The 20200-nt window shown below is 36.2% G+C and overlaps 1 protein-coding gene across 1 annotated transcript; it reads right to left on the reverse strand.

Moving 5' to 3' along the window:
- Window positions 1–440: 440 nt before the first annotated feature.
- LOC140148941 (HEAT repeat-containing protein 4-like) lies at window positions 441–19060 on the reverse strand. The gene is given in 16 exon segments (XM_072171053.1): window positions 441–1370; window positions 1879–2080; window positions 2758–2947; window positions 3585–3770; window positions 4371–4554; window positions 5048–5347; window positions 8597–8611; window positions 9406–9578; window positions 10438–10461; window positions 11730–11903; window positions 12261–12372; window positions 12987–13228; window positions 13756–13899; window positions 14297–14827; window positions 14830–15353; window positions 18891–19060. Coding segments are annotated over 15 exon segments (3510 nt in total). The 5' UTR covers window positions 15317–15353; window positions 18891–19060; the 3' UTR covers window positions 441–824.
- Between the last annotated feature and the right edge of the window lie 1140 nt (window positions 19061–20200).

Below are 20200 nucleotides of genomic sequence, written 5' to 3' on the forward strand. Positions count from 1 at the left end.
TCTTTTTGCAACAATGAATTTATAATGTCTGCTTTTAGTGCGCTAAAATTCAAAATAATTAAAAATCTAAGTGACATTTTGACTGCAAATTTGTGTTTTGTTTACACCTCATTTGCCGGCGATAAAAACATACCGAATGCGCCTTTACTCGTTGGACATGGCACAAGAGAGTTTGCCAGCGTCACGCGACGCGAATCGCGCTCGTAATCACAATCTTTTGCATTCGCGCATTCCGGACTCGTTCTGTCCCGCCAATTTCCGAAGCGGTCTTGAGCCATGTGACTTGTTAGAGTTGAAAAGAGTGAAATAAATGAAGCAAAATACGTGTAAATATTAACAAGTTGTATTTTATCAGTTTCAAGTGAAAGAATACATCTTAGTGTTGATAAATATCAAGAAATCTCAAATTCGGGCGTGGATGAATGTGTCTTCCATTACTCTGGCCTTAAATGGGGCTTAGTCCAACTGGAAAGATTTTTTAAAACATTTTCTCAAGAATATCAAAGTTGATTATGTGACCTTTTCCCTCTAAACCAGGAAAATGTATCTTTGAAGGTCTTTATCTCAAAACCAAGGTCTGTTAACATGTTTAGGATTTGTAGGAACTGGTCACATCATATCAAAGAGATCAAGTTTGTCCCCATTTGCAAAGAGTATGAGAACCCACCAAAACAATGAACCGTACAAGAAAAACATTATTGTCCGGATGATCTTTGTTATAAGTTGATGCAACTTCTACTATTCATCAGGTGGAGTTTCTGATGCAACAGATGTCACTTCAGATCTGCCATCAATTGATAACTCAACATCAGCCTCCAAGGCATTCACAATATCCACAGTCTTAGTAGGAGATGGCACCAATAATCTTTCCTTGGTAACATCTTCATCTTTGATATCTCCTTATTAGCATCCACATCATCATTTTGTTCAGTCTGTACAGCAGCATCAATTGCTGTTATAGGTTGTTCCTCTTCTATTGTGTTCTCAACTATTGGTTCCAGTTTTCTTGTCTTATTTACTCCTTTGTTAATTTCATCTTCATCATCTTCATTTCCTTCTTCTTCCTCAGGTTTTACATAATCTTTATATTCTTTCAAGGAGCAAGCACCATCGTACAGCTCTATTAACTTGTCAAGTTTTTCTTCCGGTGTTCTGCGTGATGGTGTGCCTGTCCTGCTTAGTCTTCCAGGGCTCAGATATTGACGATTGCTCTCTGATATCTCACTAGCTGGTGTGTTTGGAAGAAAGAAATCAGGCGATTCTATACGGTCATCTTCTAATGTGATATTAATGTTTGGTGTTTCTGAACGGGTCGAATGTTTGGTTGATGGACGATGAATGATTGAATCAAGTCTTTTCAGATCTGGAGACTAAAAGAGAGAGAGAAAACAATACTGTTTAACTGAGCATAATATTTAAAACTAGACCCAACAGTTACTGCAAGATTATTGTATGTATGAAAAACAGTGTTTGTTATTGTTGGTTTTTATAGTACTAATAAGTTATTATTGCAACCATTTTACGCTTACTTTTTGAAGTACAAAGCTTAATTAATCAATTATTCAAACATCTTCAAGTACAGTACCTATGTATTCTCCATGACAACAACTGCAAAAATATTGTGTGGCACATAGGTTGCAATCCACTTTAAAATGTGCTCAAAGTGCACTAAACATGTCAGTCTTTGTTAAAAATATTCTCATTGAAAAAATGCCAATTGACAACCCCCACAACTGAAAAGTAAAGACTCTTATTTTAGTCAAATCAATTAGTTTTAAATGTTAGTTTATCAGTTCCAATTCTGCTTTATACATTTTCTTTCAATCTATTATTTTACTTGGTGCACTATTGAAACTTGTTGTTTTGTTTTTTACTTACTGGTGAGGGTGTTGGTGAGGCAGGAATATTGAAGAATCTCTCGTGATTTTCCTCCCTATGTTCCTTTGCCTCTGAGTGAGCTATTTTGGCTGCTATGTTACCTCTAGTACACAACCTTCTTACTTCATCCTTGATTTGTTGTACCATTTCCATGTCACCTGTAGGACTCACACCCATAGACTCCAATGCTATGGCTAACTGTCTGGAATCAAAATCAGCAGAAGTTTGATAGTGGTTATTTTATGATGCATCACCAAGTCTTTATCATAATGCATATTCCATAAACAAATATGATAGCAATTGGCAATTATGCAATTGGGTATCTGATAATATTTGACTGGTCTGCCCAGGAACAAATAACCCAAGGCACCAAAGGCATTTCCCATGGTGCCCCTTAAAATGTCTAACTTTGGACATATTATTTTCAAGCATATATGTGATTGCTTTTGTGCCTTAGCATCCTTTATATTACGATCAGCTTGTTACTGCAGGAATCAATAAAGTCCCAACTTACGCCTGCATAGATTCACAAAAACGTGCATCAGTCATGCAATATGCAAAACGCAGTTCGCGTAGGTGCTGTACCTAGCTGTGTGTACACCATTCTATATCAATTCATGATATTATGAGTCCTGTCAATTACGAGCTGATCAGAGTATACATGTAGTTGTTAATATTCACTATTTTATCCTAAAGTTGAGTGACCTTATAAAGTAACTCAACTATTCATATGAATGGGCACCCTTGCAAAAACAAATTGTATGCTTTATGATCTGGCCTACAATTTATTAAACAAAATTAAAGACCAACAATGTTCTATCTTTCTCTTTCGCTGGTCCATTTATATTTAAATATATAATCATTGACTATTCTACTTACTCTCTGACTAATTCATCAGGTTCAACAAGCAGTTTATCCTGGAGTATAGCTGCTACATCACTGCTTCTTATCCCAACCCTAACTAGTGTCCTACAGGCTTCAGCTCTTACTCCAGGCTCATTCTCAAATCTCACTGCCCATATGGTGGCTGATTGAATGTTATCAGTTAATTTACCAATGTCTCCAAGAGCTACATATGAAAACAAATAGGACAAGATTAACAGGGTTAGATTGGAATGGTTACACTTTGAAATGAAATTTCACAATGACTCTCTTGCTAAGTAGAACAACCCTTGTTTACCTTTCCAGCAGATAAACACGGAAGGGGAGTTCTGATCGGATGATTGAATCACATCATTGACATGGAAAAGCTTTGAAACATCGACATCTCATTCACTAACCAAGCCGCATAGTAATGCACGATCTTGGCATGACTCCTTTCTTTTTATGTGATAAACTATTGTGATAACAGCCAGTGCAATTTTTCCATGCTAGCAACTGTAGTCTTTATCTTTGCAGTATACGCACAGAATAAAGAAATGTGTTTTTGTGTAACTGTACCTATTTAATATCTTATCATTGATCAACTTTCAGGATGCCCAGATGGATCACTTGATACTAAACTAAGTACTTGCAAAAGACTACTAACACATTAATGCCTTCACATCTTCTGCCAATAGCTAACATTCCACACAGTACTACCAACTGAAAACCATCTGACCTGACTGCAGTTTATATGGACACAAGCAACCACTGACATTTGGGGTACAGGTCAGCAAGTGTCATCTGAACTCTTAATACAACACTTGATTGAATCATTGACTGACCTTTGAGAGCATGTGCTTTAACCCTCCAGTTGTTGTCATACTGAGTTAGAAAGAGTAACTTTGTGATGACTTTGTCGTCTTGTAGCAACAGTTTACTGGCTGTAGTGATAGCTGCGACACGTACTGAGATGTAGACATCATCAAAACAAGATAGATAGGATGGCAGGAGGCGAGCTGTCATAATACCTGAATAAACAAGAGTAAAATAGATTATAAACAATGTCTAATTTCTTTCATTGAATAAAACACAACACAACAGTGTACCTTTTATGTGTTAATGTCACTCCAGTATCATTTCTTTAACCATTACAAAAAGATTAATTTATTTCAATTCATGTTATATTGAAACTATAAATTGCCTGTTAAAGATGAACACAAAATGGTGATATGGTTTGTATGATAAGATTTGTACAGTAAGAGCCATTAACAACACAATAAGCCTATACATACATGATTATATCAGCACCCATTCCAGGGTATGGTTAAACTGGGATTCCTCTGCTTTTCTGGGTAACATTTTTGCTTGGACTTGTCAGAAAAGTTTTGATTTAAAGGCAGATAAGTAAACCCTTTTTGTTTGATTTGAAAGTGGGTTGAATTTAGATTTATTTGCCCTATATCATTCTTTTAGACATACCTCTGCCAGAGAATGAAATCTGACCATGATCAGAGGTGATAGCCTGGCTGAACACAAAATTCCTGATAAAATCCAAGGCCCTGACAAAGTGACGATGTTATGATAACAAGGTTGCACTTTATTTTCAATTTATGCACTTTATTCCCTACCTAAGTGACCAATCTTCTGCAGAGCATCAATACGATCCCTCTCATTGCCAGTGATTAGTCTTTCCCGCAATTCATCATGTACTTCTTTGCCATGTCCAGTCTTTCCCAGGGTCTGTGCAGCAACTGTACGCACCTCTTTATGCCAATCATTCCACATTATATTGCCTAGCTTGTGAGTAATATCCTGCAATAAAAGAAATAAAAAATATTTGTTATCCGTCTTACAAACACGGTGTCTTCATAAATCTTTTACAACTACTTAAAAGGGCATTTCATGAACCACAGCCTCATCCCCCCACTTTTTTCAAAAAAGGTTGACATTTTTATACCACTGGAAACCTCTGGCTACATAATGTTTATGTACCAAAAATTTCTTGCAGATTAATTTGTTTAGTAAAAATATCATCAAATTTGAATTTCGTTCTGGTACTACAGTGCCTATGGAGCAGTGTAATACACATTATCATGCATAACTCACAAACACAAAATTGGAATCAACTGAAATTTTAGAATAAGCTTTTTTCGTGAATATCTACAGAAAAATGTCATAAAAAGAGGATGCTTGGATCACAAAATCCTCCTTTAAGATAATTTTTTTTAATCAAGTCTATTTCTATGTCTATATTATACAGTATACATGATCAAAGATAACCTTTTTACAATTCTCTAGTTCTCACCTTGTTAATAGTTCCACTCAGACGAGGTAACACCCTACATGCTATGATGCGATGCCTCCAGCTTGTACTGTTCAGCTGTTCTGCCACCATAGAATGGACTATGGTAGTAGAATGACTCAGCTTGGCCATAAGAGATACGCACTGCTCAAATTTGACGACATTCTCTGAGTTAAACACTTGTACCACTAGTTCCCCTATCACATAAGAGTCACATACACCAGCATGGGCTAGGCATTGTGCTGCTGCCCAACGCTCTGGAGCTGTTCCAAATTTGATGACTCGACGAAGGATGTTGCCTGCCTAAATAGAGAAAAACCACAGATGAGTGAAATAGTACAGAAATTGATCAAATGAGTGCAAGAAAGTTGTATCTACACAAGCAGCTTTTGATGGATTTCAGATATATTTGTAAATTCGAAAAAATAATTATTTTTGTACAAAAGTCAGTGATTCTAGACCATGTTCCTTGAAAGAAAAGAGTTAGGCTCTTTATCAGGCTACTAATCAGAAACATAGTACTGATTTGAAGTATCTGATGCTAAATTCAAATAGCAAAAGATGACAATTATAGAATATAGATATGCCTTAATTGCACTCAAACAGGACCAACTGTGATGTAATCAAGCAAAGTGAAGCAATTGTCATGCAAAATTTAAACAAAATATTCCCATTTAGTATTCTTGTACAAAAGTCAATTGAATGAACACATTATAGACACACAGGTAATTCCACACATACATGTATGCTGCATCCACTAGCCTCCTTGTGGGCCTGTTGTCGTGGATGGTTGAGTGGCCGGATTGTAAGCATTTGTTACGTTGTGTTCATTCATTTGCTGAGTATGTATGTCAAAAATAGGCCAAAATTCCAATCAAAATTAAAGTTGCAATTCCTGTTAAATATATTTTGAGAGTCAATGTTGAGAACACAAAAAAATGAAATTTGAATAGAATCTGGCTTTTATTAGGTTATGACTCAATCAATATTGTTTTTGACATACATACTCAATTACTCATTTTGTTTGAATTACTCTAGGCTCTAGGGGTAGTTTGTTCAGAAACATCAATATATTCCTTTGATGATATTTTATTATTACATGTATATCATTTTTATGTTGCTCTAGTGTATTTCAATGAAAGAGTCTAGCTATTTTGAATGCCATCTTGAATTGGAGCTAATTGGAAAGATGCAAATGAAACAGAATGGGCAGCTATATATTTCTGTTGATTTACATTCATTCCATTGATAATTTGTAATCATTAGATCATTTGTATGTTGCTATAGTGTTATTATAATGGAAAAATCCTATTTGGCAGCCATTTTCAAAATCTGCTTCATCTGAATTTTTGACCCAAACATTTTCTGAAGGTTGTGGCATAATTAAAATGGAAATACCTATATAGTAACTCTGTAAACCAGTCATATACACAAACAACCCCAGAGCCTGTAGCAAATTGATGTAACAATACAGCAGTATAGTCAATATGTGCAAATGGGTACAATGGAATACAAACTACTCAATACAAGTTGACGATGACTAGTGCTTTATTGCATAAACAAGAACCAAATGGCAATATGTGTATTGTAATCATTACTTTTCAACATTTATCAAAACCTCGTTGTGTGCTTGGTATTAAGGAAAAACAGCAAAATCTCACATTACCATGATTATATTTAACTAGTTATTCCACAAATGATGTGATTTCTTGATTTTCAAACAGCTGATGATATTTGCTTTCAAGCTTGGCAATGAATGCTCATGCATTTTTTTTGTCAAAACACATGCTTCTTTTTCATGCTAAAAAATAACACAATTAAGGAAAAATGCCACTCTACAAATGAACATACCCCATGCATGAATGCAACTTTCTAATATGATGCTGTTTTGAATGTATTACTACAAATCTGCAATCACTTGCTTTTCAAAACAAATGCCTTTCATAGCTTAGTTATTGTTTTATTATTCTAAAATAGCAAACCAAAATGTAAAGCTCTGTTTAATACTGTAGACCATTCAAAACAAAAAATAGAAACAGTGCCATGAAAGTGAACTAATATACCAGTTCAAATTTTATATAAAAAAAAGAGAAATATTCCCTCAACTACCATGATTAATGCAATTTAATAGCATTAATAAATATGACACCCATAATCCACATGTTACTGTACATCTAAGTCACAACACAAATGATTGTAGTGAAATCGAATTAGCAATCTTGAGCAAAAACCAAATTAATAGTGCAACATAGGCCTACCTGCTAATGCGCAAAGACAATTTTCAAAGAAAGTTGTTTTTTAAAGCCAGAAGTTTTCTTGAATATGCATTATGTTATCTGGGTAAGATAGCACACAGTGAACCATCCTACAGGTGTTTGTAGTCATTTATGCTGTTATCAGGGATAAATCTAATGAAAGTCAGATAAAAGAAAACTATAGTTTTCAGCACAGTACTACAGCGGTCTGCCAATTTGGCGCAATTTATGGCGTAAAATACAAAAGTGGGGTTCTGATTGGCTAATTGAATCACGTCATCATCGCATCCGCACCTCATTCGCTGGTCACATCGCGTGACCTAGTTCTTTTATGTGGTGATCAGACAGAGCAGACTGACACCGCTGAAGTTATTTTTTGAATAGTATAGTTCACGTCTAACAATTATGTCAATCAAACTTCAGCACATTCCGTGATTGGTTAGTATCGCTTAATACAGCAGTGCTATAAATGGCAGTGCCTTGTTAGTTACACAATACTAACCAATCACAGGCCGTGGCAAATTTGACTGACAGGATTATCAGACGTGAACTAGTTTCTTTATTTCTGGCTTAGTAGTTCACTGTACCATGTGTGCTAAGAGAGTAATACACCATTGGGAACATACAATGCATGGGATGATAGCAACACAATCTATGCTATTTGGAATAGATAGCAACACAACCACTGGACCACATTATACTCTCATGCTATCAGGGGTAGATAGCAACACACACTGCACCATACATACTGTGCCATCCATCAATTATGAGTGCACCATGTACACTGCACAGGACACTGCGCTATCAGGGGAAGATAGCAGCCTGATAGCAACACACACTGTACCATACAAATTGTGATGTCACAGGTAGATAGCAACATAAACTGATACCATGCTCATGCATACTGTGTTATCAGTAGTAGATAGCAATACATACTGTGCATTGTATACTTTGCTATAACATGGGTAGATAGCTTCATACTGTACTCGGCGATGAAAGTCCACTTTTGACAAGAAGTCTGAATAAGCCTGAAAAACAGCATACCAGTGTACCATGCTATCATTACTACAGTACCAGATAGAACACACACATGTACCATGCATATTTTGCTATCAGGTGTAGATAGCAACCCACCCCTGATGTTTACATTTGTTTTCTTTGAAAGTTGTCTTTTGCCATGTTCAGGTGAGAACACATTCCTTGTATTAATCTGTGCTAATAATAGATGTTTATTTCATTGTAACATTGAGTGCAATTAGTGCATTGCATGATTTGTATGTGCACACAATATACTTACTTTTATGTTGTCCGGCTAAATATCCAATATAAAGAAAGCACATTGGTAGGAAGTGATAGTTTATTGAGTTAATAAAATTATAAAGTAAAAAAGGTTCTTTTTATTATAGTTTGTTAACTAGTGTGTTGCCTTCACTAATGTAAAAAAGTACACATTTATTGCTTAACTAGAGCTGTACAACAAGTTTTGTTCATTTTAGAATAAGGGTAGTTTTCATGATGGTAACTTAATTTTTGCTTAAAATAGTTTTTAGTTATTACAATAATGTTTAACTAACTATGAATGAGAATAAGTGATAGGAATTACTGTTTTTAATATCCTCTATCATGATATGCAGGATAGGCAGATCCAATATTAGACCTGCCTATCTTCTATGACACTACAGGGGATAGAGTGAAAACAAAAATTTCTATCATTTATTCTCTAAATGTACACATGAAAATGGATGACTTACAGGGATTTTATTATCAGCCATGATGACCTATCAATATCACAAGTTATCCACTTTACTGTCTTATACAGATAATTGGTTAAATGGTGCATAAGGGTGCACAATTGGGGCCATAGCACTATACAGTTGATACATTGCTTGCCCTAATTGAACCCTTATTGAACACCATACAAATCTTGAAAACAGGCACTCAAAAATTGACATGAATGTTTAAAATGTTTTATATTCTACCCATTGATTTCATTTAGTATCAAAGACGCTTTAATTTTTTGTCACCAAATGTGACTCATATTGACATTATAATCATATTTCTAAAATTCCCAGATATAACTTGGAAATGCTTTGAATGAACACATACCTCTTCATTAGGTCTACATAATGTATATAGAGCAATAGCAGCTGTGACTCGCACTCTATCACATGTATCTGTCAAGGCTTTTTGTACACACTCCAGTAGCTTTGGAGGAAGATGACCCTCAGCAGCTTGTTGTTTAACATCATTCTCTTGTCCCATTGTCTTGCCTAATACATCTAAAATAATAATGGATTAAACACTGTAAACGTTTTATGATTGTAAAACAAAAATATTTTGCCATTGTAAAACAAACATAATTTAAGGAAAGTGAAACAACAGCAACTCATTCACAAAATGGTCTCCACTAGGAATGCCCAGCAAAGGTACAACGTTTTACAAAACGTTTAAATGTTGGATTAGGAATGATCACTTGTGTTTTGTTAACTGTTGACAAAATATTTTAAATATTACAATAACATTTTAAAAACATATTCATGACCTTCATTTAAATGTTATTAAACTGTTTTTAATAAGCATTTTAAGAACATTTTTGTCTTTGCTAGGTGGGTATATATGTTCAATAGCGGTACATAAAGTCACAATGATTAATCACAGTGCATGAAAACTGTTACTATTACACAAAATTCTGTAAGTGCTCTGCAAAACTATTTATGAATAGTATCAGCATTGTTTGCTCTGCAAAACGGATCAAGTGAAACATATTGCACAAATCTTAGTCACACTTAGTATTCCACTCACCTTAATCACAATCAAAAGAAGAATATACACACCCACAAAAGAGTGACTTTTATGTCAATTGACTTTTCAATTTAAAAGTGTATTAAACTATGTGTTTTTTGTTTAAATAAAATCACAAAAAAAATTCAACAACATGTTTATACAGTATACACAGCATTTCATTAATGGGAAATCATCTTGGGAAAGGGAGAAAGTGGAAAGGGAGGGGGAGAGAGAGGAAAGGGACGTGTCTCAATTTAGTCCAAAAACAGAGTGATATTACATTATGGGATTTAAGAACATTAATTAGTTAACAGGTGACAAATCATGGGTGAGATTTTATTAATTAATCCTTACCAAAGCCTGATGTCAGGAAAGCACCTATAAGAACATAATATCAAATACAGTGAATTGCAATGTTGTCAGCACTCACCCAATGACAAAAACATCAATTGAACAAGAAGATACAACCATGACACACACACCCCTCCCTATTATATGAATACTATGCAAATAACAGGTCTTCTACTGACAAACCACTTTCATTTTACCCACTACAGGAGAGATATCATCAAATGCAGCTTGTCATTGTTCCTGGGCCACAGATCTTTTCAAATTAACTCATTCCAATTAAACTCGAAGCATGAATTTCCCGATCACTCGCGTATAAATCCGTACCTCTTCAGCATCACATGTAGTACAGAGTTCCAAGATATAACATGAAAGACACAATCAAGCATGGGGTACATGTATGTCTTGTGCAAGAGATTGATGTTTACATTGCCGAGTGTCAATTTGTCCACATCCAAATTGGGGACAAGGGGGGCATTTACCCCCAATATTTTTCTTGCCCCCCCCCCAGTGACCCCACATTTAAGGCCTTGTCAGCCCTAAAAACCTAAAATTTACTGAGCAGCAATTTTATGCAAAATATGTTGATTTTGCCCCCTCCCAATTCACTTTTCCCCCAATGCCCCTCAAAAAAATGTCTGGTGTTGCCCAGGGTTGTAGCCACGGTGGTCGGTGCTGGTCGGCAGTAACCAGTACTCAGCCGTCTGGTTTGACGACTGAGAAAACTACGTGGAAAAAAAGTGACGGATTTTGCAACAGGATTCCTGTGGCATAGAGCCAAATTGACCTTTTGACCGAGTTTGTTGTTTTTAGAAGTTCAGAGCGCGATCTTGTCACAGCGGCGGCGGTACAACGACGCTGGTGCACGGCGCCGCTAGTCAGTCGCATATGGCGCACAACTGAAGTCGCATTGAATAGTTTTCAGAAGTCCGTCATGATATTGGCTGTAAGATAATCAGTCGTCACTACGAAGCATACACAGTACATGCGAAGTGTAGACGGCTGATTGGAATTAGTCTAACTCAGCCTGACCGACCAGCACTCAAGGGAATTATAGGTCTTGCCGACCAGCACTACAATGACAAATTGTCCTCAAAACAGCTGTCAAATGCCATTACTGTCAAGTTATTGGCATTGTGATTCAATTTTCTCTCAATTTAATAGCCAGCACTAAAATTTGGCTCACTACAACCCTGGTGTCACCACTGCCCTCACACACACTGATTGGAGATTGGTATATTCACCTCATATCTGATTGACTCGCCAGTAAAATTAAAAGTAAATGAACTGAATCTTACTTTTGACCGGTATGCCTGGTGCCTCTGGTGGTCGGAATGTTGCAGCCCTAGCGATGGTTGCTATGGTCTGTAACCTTACATGTTCATTGATGTCTGACATATCACGGACTAGATCCTCTATAGAACTATCATACCACTTGTTGCCCAAATGCCATTTGGTACGCCATTCATCAACTGCACATTATACAGAAAAGAACTTGTATGAACAATGAAAGCAATTAATTGAATTGGTGGTCTCTTGATGACCGCTTTTTTTGAATGTACATATAAATCATGTAAATAGTAGTTTGAGATGCTCAGTTGTGGCTAAAAGTAAGATAGCAACATTTGTAGAAATAATCAAACCACCATATTTTTGTGACACCAGTGAATGTATCATGACTTTACTACAAGTATAGCCATTGCCTAAGGTGTGTGGTTTTAAACTTATATGCATGAGTACTCATGTGATGATGTAGCCTGAGAGAGGTCCAAAACTGATCTGAGGTTTGTCCATGCTGCAAACTACCCATAAGTTTAAGAATATATTACCTAGTTTGACAAGAGCTGGGTTTTCTCTGTGTTGTTTGCTCACTGTTGGATCTGGCTCTTTATAGAGTTCAGACTCATATCCCGTCTCATGGATCTGAATTGATGCACCATCCTGTCACAGAACACAAATAGGATTTGTATCATGAAACATGTATATCTTGTCAATTCTGTGGAATTGTACTAGTATGCGATACATGGTTCTTCTTTCCCTGGTACATTGATGCATCAAGAATAATGATTAAGCATCAGTAATTTGATCTTGTGCACTAGTTTGTAATGTTTGAGTGTTTCTATGTAAAGACTATGTTCCAGTGTACGATGCGTAAGCCTCATCCCTTGTTTCTGTGTAAGGCTTTAACAGCTAGGCTGAGACTTTTAATCCTAGGAATCAGTGATCATTTTCCTTTGTAAGATTGCATTGGGCCTTTTAATCAAAATTACTGTGCACCCTTCTGAAGCTGATGATGGATTCTAGTATAAAATGGGAGGCAACATTTGCACTTTTTCCTCGGGAGGGGCAAGCAAGGGAGTCCTCCTGAAGGACAAACAACCTACATGTAACTAGTATGATCTCATATATTAAATTCATCAACATCTTCGTCCAGCACAAACAGGCATGCTAGTGTGATTTAAGTAAACAAAAGTTACTACTTATATAATACCATGGGTACACCCTTGTTTCAAATATGTTAGAAAACATAGAAAACATATTATACTTCTCATTACCTGGATGGGTTCTGGTCTCTGACTCCATTTTCTGTATCCTTTATGTGGCATCTTTGCACGTTTTGTTTTCTTCTTCTTTAGTCCACTATCCTCTGGTAATTTTGCCAGTTTCTTCTTCTTATCTGCCTCTGGGAACCATTTGTTTGGATCCTGTGGGAAATTATCTTGACGCACAACTTGGTACTTGTTACCAGAGTCAAGAACTAGATGAGAGCTGTCTTGTTTATGCACTTGAATGGCACCTGAACACACAAAGCATTTAAATAACTTAGAATTAGATAAAATCGTTATATCAAAATGTGGTCAAATTTAGTAACTCAGCTGGTTTGTTAGTAAAGATATAAATTTATAAACAATGAAAATTCAACTTATTTAACCATTATCTGTGCTGCTTTTTGCAGCATAGTGTAAATATTAATTTCATACATTAGGTAATTTTTCCTTCATGAGAAACCAGACAGGATAAATATATGAGAAATTCACAGAAGTATGAGAATTTGAATGAGAAAAGACAAATAATCTCATTGCTAAGTAAAATCTTTTGATGTAGGGAAGAGTTGACTTGATCACATATTGATATTTGCGATGAAATTTGGACATACATGTATTGTACAATGACTGGCAGTGTTTGATACTCTCAGTAACATTATAAAAACTCACACTAACACTGCATAGGCCTACATGTAAAAACTACACTTCTCGGGCACCAATACACAATTTTTTAACTGTTCATGTTGTGATTAGTACGCGGACAAAGAAACCGTCTTACCTGATAGCCACTCTTGTTCAAATTGGTTTTTGGTATCAAACATCTTGTCCCCTACTGCAGGGTTCATAACATCTCGTAGCGTTGGAGGTGGTTTAGTTTTCTTTCGAGTTACTTTAATATCTTTGGCAGTGCTGTTAACAGCTCCTGATGTAAAAATAAATCAAAAGTCCATTCACTCCACATAATATTTGCAAACAGTCCAATTAATCTCTTTACACTTAAAGTTAAAGTGTTCAATATCTAAATCAGACAGTTACCTAGTATAATAAGTAAAGATGACATTGTTGCACTGTTACAATGAAGTAATCTTTTTTAATTTCAACTGATGTATTACCCAGGATGTTAGTCCGTGTAACCCAACAATCCTTGCTCAACAGACACATATTTCACAAACTGGGTGGTTTGAAATAACAAATGATAAAATGTACTTTTGGGTATTGACAAAATGAATGTATCAAAAATAGGCAATGAAGTCAATGCACAAATTGGATCATAGTGACACTATTTTGTTCTGCCTATAATTTAGAGCCTGACAACTTACCAGCCAGTTGTTTTTCCAGTTGTTTTTGCTGTTTTCTCATGCTTCCAGGTAGCTTGTAAAATGATGCAAGAGGGCGCTTCTCTATGTTATCTTCTTCCTCATCATCATCTTCCCATGAATCATCATCATTATCCGTTTTCTTTTTCTTTTTGGGTTTAAACCGTCTACTAGCAGAGAGTCTTAATTTCATCTTAGACCACTGTTCTTTCCCATGATGGCTCAGTATCTCTACTTCAGTAATATCACTAGCATCATCTCGTATAAGTGTGTCTACAGGATGGGCAGGACGTCCATGCAGATCAGTAACCAAGCGATGTAGCTTATCTCTCCGCGGACCTTCTGCTGTTTTCTCGTTAACAATCCACCTTGCTGTATTTTTACTCAAGTGTTTTAGAAGATGTTCATCCCAATTCTCAGAGTATTTTTGCTCATGTAGAACACCTGTTGTTGAAACACTGTCACCTTCTACCAGTGGATCCTGAGTCAAAAATGTCTGGAAATCATTTTTCAGAGAAGATGTACTAGAACCTAATTCATTTTCTCTTGTTCACTTTTCTCAGTTTCAATAGCTTTAGGCTTAGGTTTCCTATGTATTGGTTTCAGATGATGATGAGAGACAGTTTTGATATGACAAGGAAGATGTTTCTTATCTGTTCCACGAGCATTGTGTCTCCCTGTTGGTCCAGTAGCACTCCGCTTACGCTCTCTCTGAATTATATCAGAGTATTTAAATGCCTGCTGAATATCATTTCTGTTATATGGTAATGTATGAGCTGCATGGAGTTTCACAACATCTTCACTAAAAGCCAAGTCAGCACTGACTTTCTTCAGGTAATTACGATGTAAACTTTCTTTGACATGAGTTGGACGACCAAAAGGAATTCCTGTTTCAGAAATAAAGGCTGGAGTCCCTTTCAGTTTGGTCTCATCTGCTCCAACCTGAGGCACAGTGACACGGTCAGCACATGGGAAGAGGGCAGGATGGGTGATGGACATCCGGCTTGCTGGTGATGTTGTCATGGTTGCAATGCTCTTTTTTTAAAATTATGTCACATATCTGATTAAAAAAAAGGAGAGCGATAAGAAAATAAACAAACAAATTATCCAAGTGAACTAACAGCACCTTCAGTGATCTGCAGAATAAGATAACTTGAACTTTTTATACCGAAATGTTTACCGAACAAGAAAAATTGAAAACAGTGAGTGATCACTCACTTAATGCCTTTCAAATTAACAACTGAATAGAAAATATCAATTTGCCTTTTATTGGAAGTTTATTCCCCTTGCCCCCATTGAGTGCAATGGAACAGCCAAATCTTACTATAAATAGGGGAATGTTGTATGTATCTATGTATCTATCTATGTATCTATGTATCATGTATAAAGGCTCCGTCAGTTTCGATCCAAATGTCGCCAAATTCATACGGGAGATCGAGGAACTTACCGAGACGGTTATGCGAAAATTTACATCAGAAAATGTAAGGAAAAAAAAAAGAAGCTCAAATAATGAGAACAGAATTAAATAAAAAACATGGAAACGGGAAATCACAAGCAGCAAATAAAAAAAAAAAGCTAAAAGGGAAATGTAAGAAAGAACAGATTTAGTAAATAATGGGAACGGTGTTAAATAAATAACATGGAAACGAAAAAATTACAAGCTAAGCAGAAGAAAATAAAAAAGAAAATGTAAGAAGAGACAGATTTAGATAAATAAAATGTACCTTTTCAAATGATTCTACCTGTTCAGTAATTCTTCCTGTTATAGTGAACGCTCCCATTTACTCATCTAGCGGGGATTTTCAAAGCCTTTTTGGTCAAAAAAGATCCAAATTTGCTTTACCAAGGTTGTTCGGCTTAAAATCTAATGGGGACATATCTAACAGTAAAAGAGGTAACATTTTATGGAAAAGAAATCATAATCTATTTTGTATGGAAATGATACAATAATGGCTTAAAAACAATACAAACTGTCCTTTGTTCTTTTTTGATCCACATTTTCAACATATGATGCTCCAGCTGAAAGACAGCAAGAAAATGTTTGATAGTGAATGTATAAATCTGTATTTGAGATATAGAGTACGGTATCTCGAGCCTTAACCCTAGTACTCATTAACCTTTTCTATTTTTACTGCCAGCCAAAGGCACTTTTCATTGAAAAACTGGGGGGGGGAATTCAGGGAACGCTTACTAGCACAAAAATTCAAAAGCACTTCAATGATTGAATGACCAATGTGTCAGGTCGCTAATAAAATCTTTGAGAACAGACAATCGTGGGTAACTTCGAAAGCCGAATTGATATTCGATCGCTTTGCAGAAAAGCAAATCGCACATTTTCTTCAATATTTTGACAAGTTGACTTTGAATGTTCAAATTACACATTTGTAATCATTTTCACATCAAGAAAGCAATGTCACATGATGTATGAATGTATGGATGGGTCATACAGGTTGTCAATATTAATATTTTAATGCAAAGATAAATCCCGGAGTCACTTGCACGATGCACAGAAGGTTCAACAACTTGATAACAAGTTATCAAATGTTCGAAATTTGTAGTTAGGGAGTGTTCATAAATACTTTGGTGGGGGTGGGGGGTTTGGAAAAGTTGGAACCTCATCAAACTTTTTGTGATCCACCCTTAAGTTAAAGAAGGTGGATTTTTTATCCTCTCTTTTTATGGTCTAAAATGTGTTTGATCCCCCCCCCCTGTATGTCCTAAAAAGAAGCCAAAAATATACGTCATTAACTCATTATAGCTATAATTTAAAAAATTGCCATTTGGCATGTTGGAGTTCTTTAAATAATAATTGTTTAATTTAACGGTAACTGTATACTGGTTGCCTTTGTTCTGGCTTGTTTTGATGCTATAAAATACAAAACGCAATGCTATTTGAAATTCAATCTTTGTTTTGTTTCACAATTTCATTTACTTTTCTGGCGTGGTGAACTATCTCGCGCAGGACGCCTAGTTGAACGCGCGCGCCGGCGAGATATTTGCGTTTGGGTGCGGATGACTCGAATGCTCCAGACCCAATATCGATTGATTGGTGACGTCTGAGAAAAAGGTCTATCAGACTATAGCCTGCCAGGGGCTGAATTTTATGTGATCCCCCTTTTTAGGACCCAAATTTGTTTTTTATCCCTCATATTTTCCAACCCCCCACCAAACATACCAAAGTATTTATGAACACTCCCTTTACAACTGTCAGTGAGTGTCATGACTGCCAGTGAGTGTTAGTTCACCACGTAAACTTGTATGGCTCAAAATTCGGACCGCTCGCCTTTAAGTTTACTGTCATTGCGTATTTTGAAATTGTTGACGTTTTAATGATCCCCGATTTCTGGTCGATTATATTAGCTGTGTCACGTCACGTGCATAACGCTGGTATGAACCAGCCTAGCCTAACTTCAGTAAAAAAACATGATCGCCGATATCGATGTGATGTGGGACAATTTGCATATAGGATTACACAGAGATATTTCTTGCCAAATTTTGACCATTTCTAGGCAAGTTGGCCCTACTTTGTCTGTGTTATGTGAAAAAGGACAGTCTTAACTTAAGTATACGTGCAACACTTTTGATGTTTTGGGAGACTGTGAGGGATCCGAAACAGTGGGTGACGGAGCCTATTCTTGACTGTGTAATATTCCTTCAACACGCTGCGGTAATAGTCTTATACGATGGACAGATTGTATCAGTTTGTGAATGAGGATGAGTTCCTTGTACTATTGTGGGAATTCCAATTGAATGAACGCAGCTTTTAATAGCATGACGAATATTTGCGTACACTCCGCGATATACGCCAGCGTGTGCAACTGAACTGTACGCGAGTAACGAGGAAGTGAATCTAACCATGCCAACGCACTCGTGATTGGTTAGCATCAGTTAGCATTGTATTCAAGGTTGTGCGTTCGCATTGTAGTTTGAAATATGCGATATATGATCGCGGTTGGATTGAGTACATGTACAGCTATTGAAAGCTGCGTTCATTCAATTGGAATTCCAACTAAGCATGTAAGTGAGCATGTGATTGTGAGTGGAGAGCGTGGCCTAGTGGTTAAGGCATAGGACTGTGAACCCAAGGGTCAAGGGTTCGAATCCCAGGTCCGGCTCTTTGTGTCCTTGAGCAAGACACTTCACTCTACTTGCTTAGTGCTTCGGAGGGCACTTTAAGCTGTCGGTCCCGTGTACATGCATATTTTCTCACATTAATGTAGTGTGCACGTTAAAGAACCTCACAGGCTATTCGAAAAGAGCAGGGGATCATGTTGACTGTACTTCAAAATACACTCATCTACTCTAGGTTCCAGAGTAAAAAATAAGTACAGCTTGTCTGTACGCAGTGCGACAATACTCATACATATGAGGGAGGCACTTATTAGTGACTTATAAGGAAGAAGAAGAAGAAGAGTGTAGTGTTTAAACATCCAGATTTCAAGTTGAAGAATATTGTGTAATTTTGATCCTATATAATATTACATAACACATTAAAACTCTACATATGGATGCGATACTTATCTAATACTACCATCGTCAGTTTATAGTTTACGAAAATCACGTGTAATATTGGTATTTTGCTCTAAATTCTACTTACGAAAACTGCAGAACAATACTGCCAAATTCAGCAGCATCGCGGTTGTTTACAACGTAACCAGGGTTTGGTTGTTTCTAGGCTAAAGTTTGTCCAAAATAATGGCAATTACAAAAGTACTCTTTTATTTTGTTGTATAAATTAGACAGGTGTAACGGCTTTTTGTTTTGAGTTCAGATATTTAGTTGTAAATAAGCTTAAGTTTGTTTTAATTTATCATTTTCCTGGAATATTTTAGACACATATTTTTAAGTAATAAACGCTGAACTCGTGTGTGCAGACGGTATCAGACGTGATCAGCGCTGAATGTAATCACTGGATTGCGACAGTATTGGAACTACGTCATCGTCATGTACGTACACTTTAGTTATTTTGTAATTCTTTATGAATTGCATGGTCCCTATCAATCCTTTGATTCTACCCGGGTTCTATCAAACTAATAATTATTGTGGTTTTTTTCTGTATTAAACTCGAGTCAGTACTAGGGTAAAATCAAATTTTGAGATTTTCTCAAACTAAACTAGGCCTAAATACACTTAGAGTAGGCCTACTAGTTTACGTTTACGTTGAATACTCAGCAGGATCCATCAGATTGGACGTAAAGCCAAGGGTGACTAATGATAGTTGGATTCTTTGCATCAAAGTTGTAAATGGTTCAACGGACTTTGTTATTTCAAAATAAACTGTATCAACAAAATTGCTGTTCAAATTGAAAAATAAGGGTATTTGGGTGACAGGTGGAATGGAAAAGTATTGGGGTCTTATACGCGTCACCTCCAAAGTGGTATACCCGGTAGTAGGCCTACCCCCTCCCCGGGTTTACAACTTTGAAAGTAAATGAGTATGAATTTAATTTGGAAAATTAGCCTATATCCCCTGCATCTCACAAACCATCAAACAAGCAAACAGTTACGTTTACACTCTTAAAACGATCTTATCAGTTTTGAATAGAAACGTGTCAAATTTGATAGGCCTATTAGGGAAACTATTCAGATGGGGATATACGGTAATAGATTTCTCTTCAAATGAACAGATTTCTCTTAAAAATTAATCGGATATGGCCTATTCTCATCAAAATGACAAGGAACTCATCAAATTTGATAAGATTGCCTCGACTAAAAAATGAATAGGTTCTTGTTAAAAATGAATAGCTTCTTATCAAAAATGACCTAAATATGAAATTTGAATAGTTTGTCTTGTCAGAGGGAGACTTAAAAGAATCATTTCAAAATGAAATGGGTAATCTTATCAAATAATGAGTTGACATCTAATATCAATTTGAAAAGGTACTTGTTAAAATAAAACGGAAACTA

Source organism: Amphiura filiformis, chromosome 3 (genome assembly GCF_039555335.1).
Source record: "Amphiura filiformis chromosome 3, Afil_fr2py, whole genome shotgun sequence".
Taxonomy (NCBI): Eukaryota; Metazoa; Echinodermata; class Ophiuroidea; order Amphilepidida; family Amphiuridae; genus Amphiura; species Amphiura filiformis.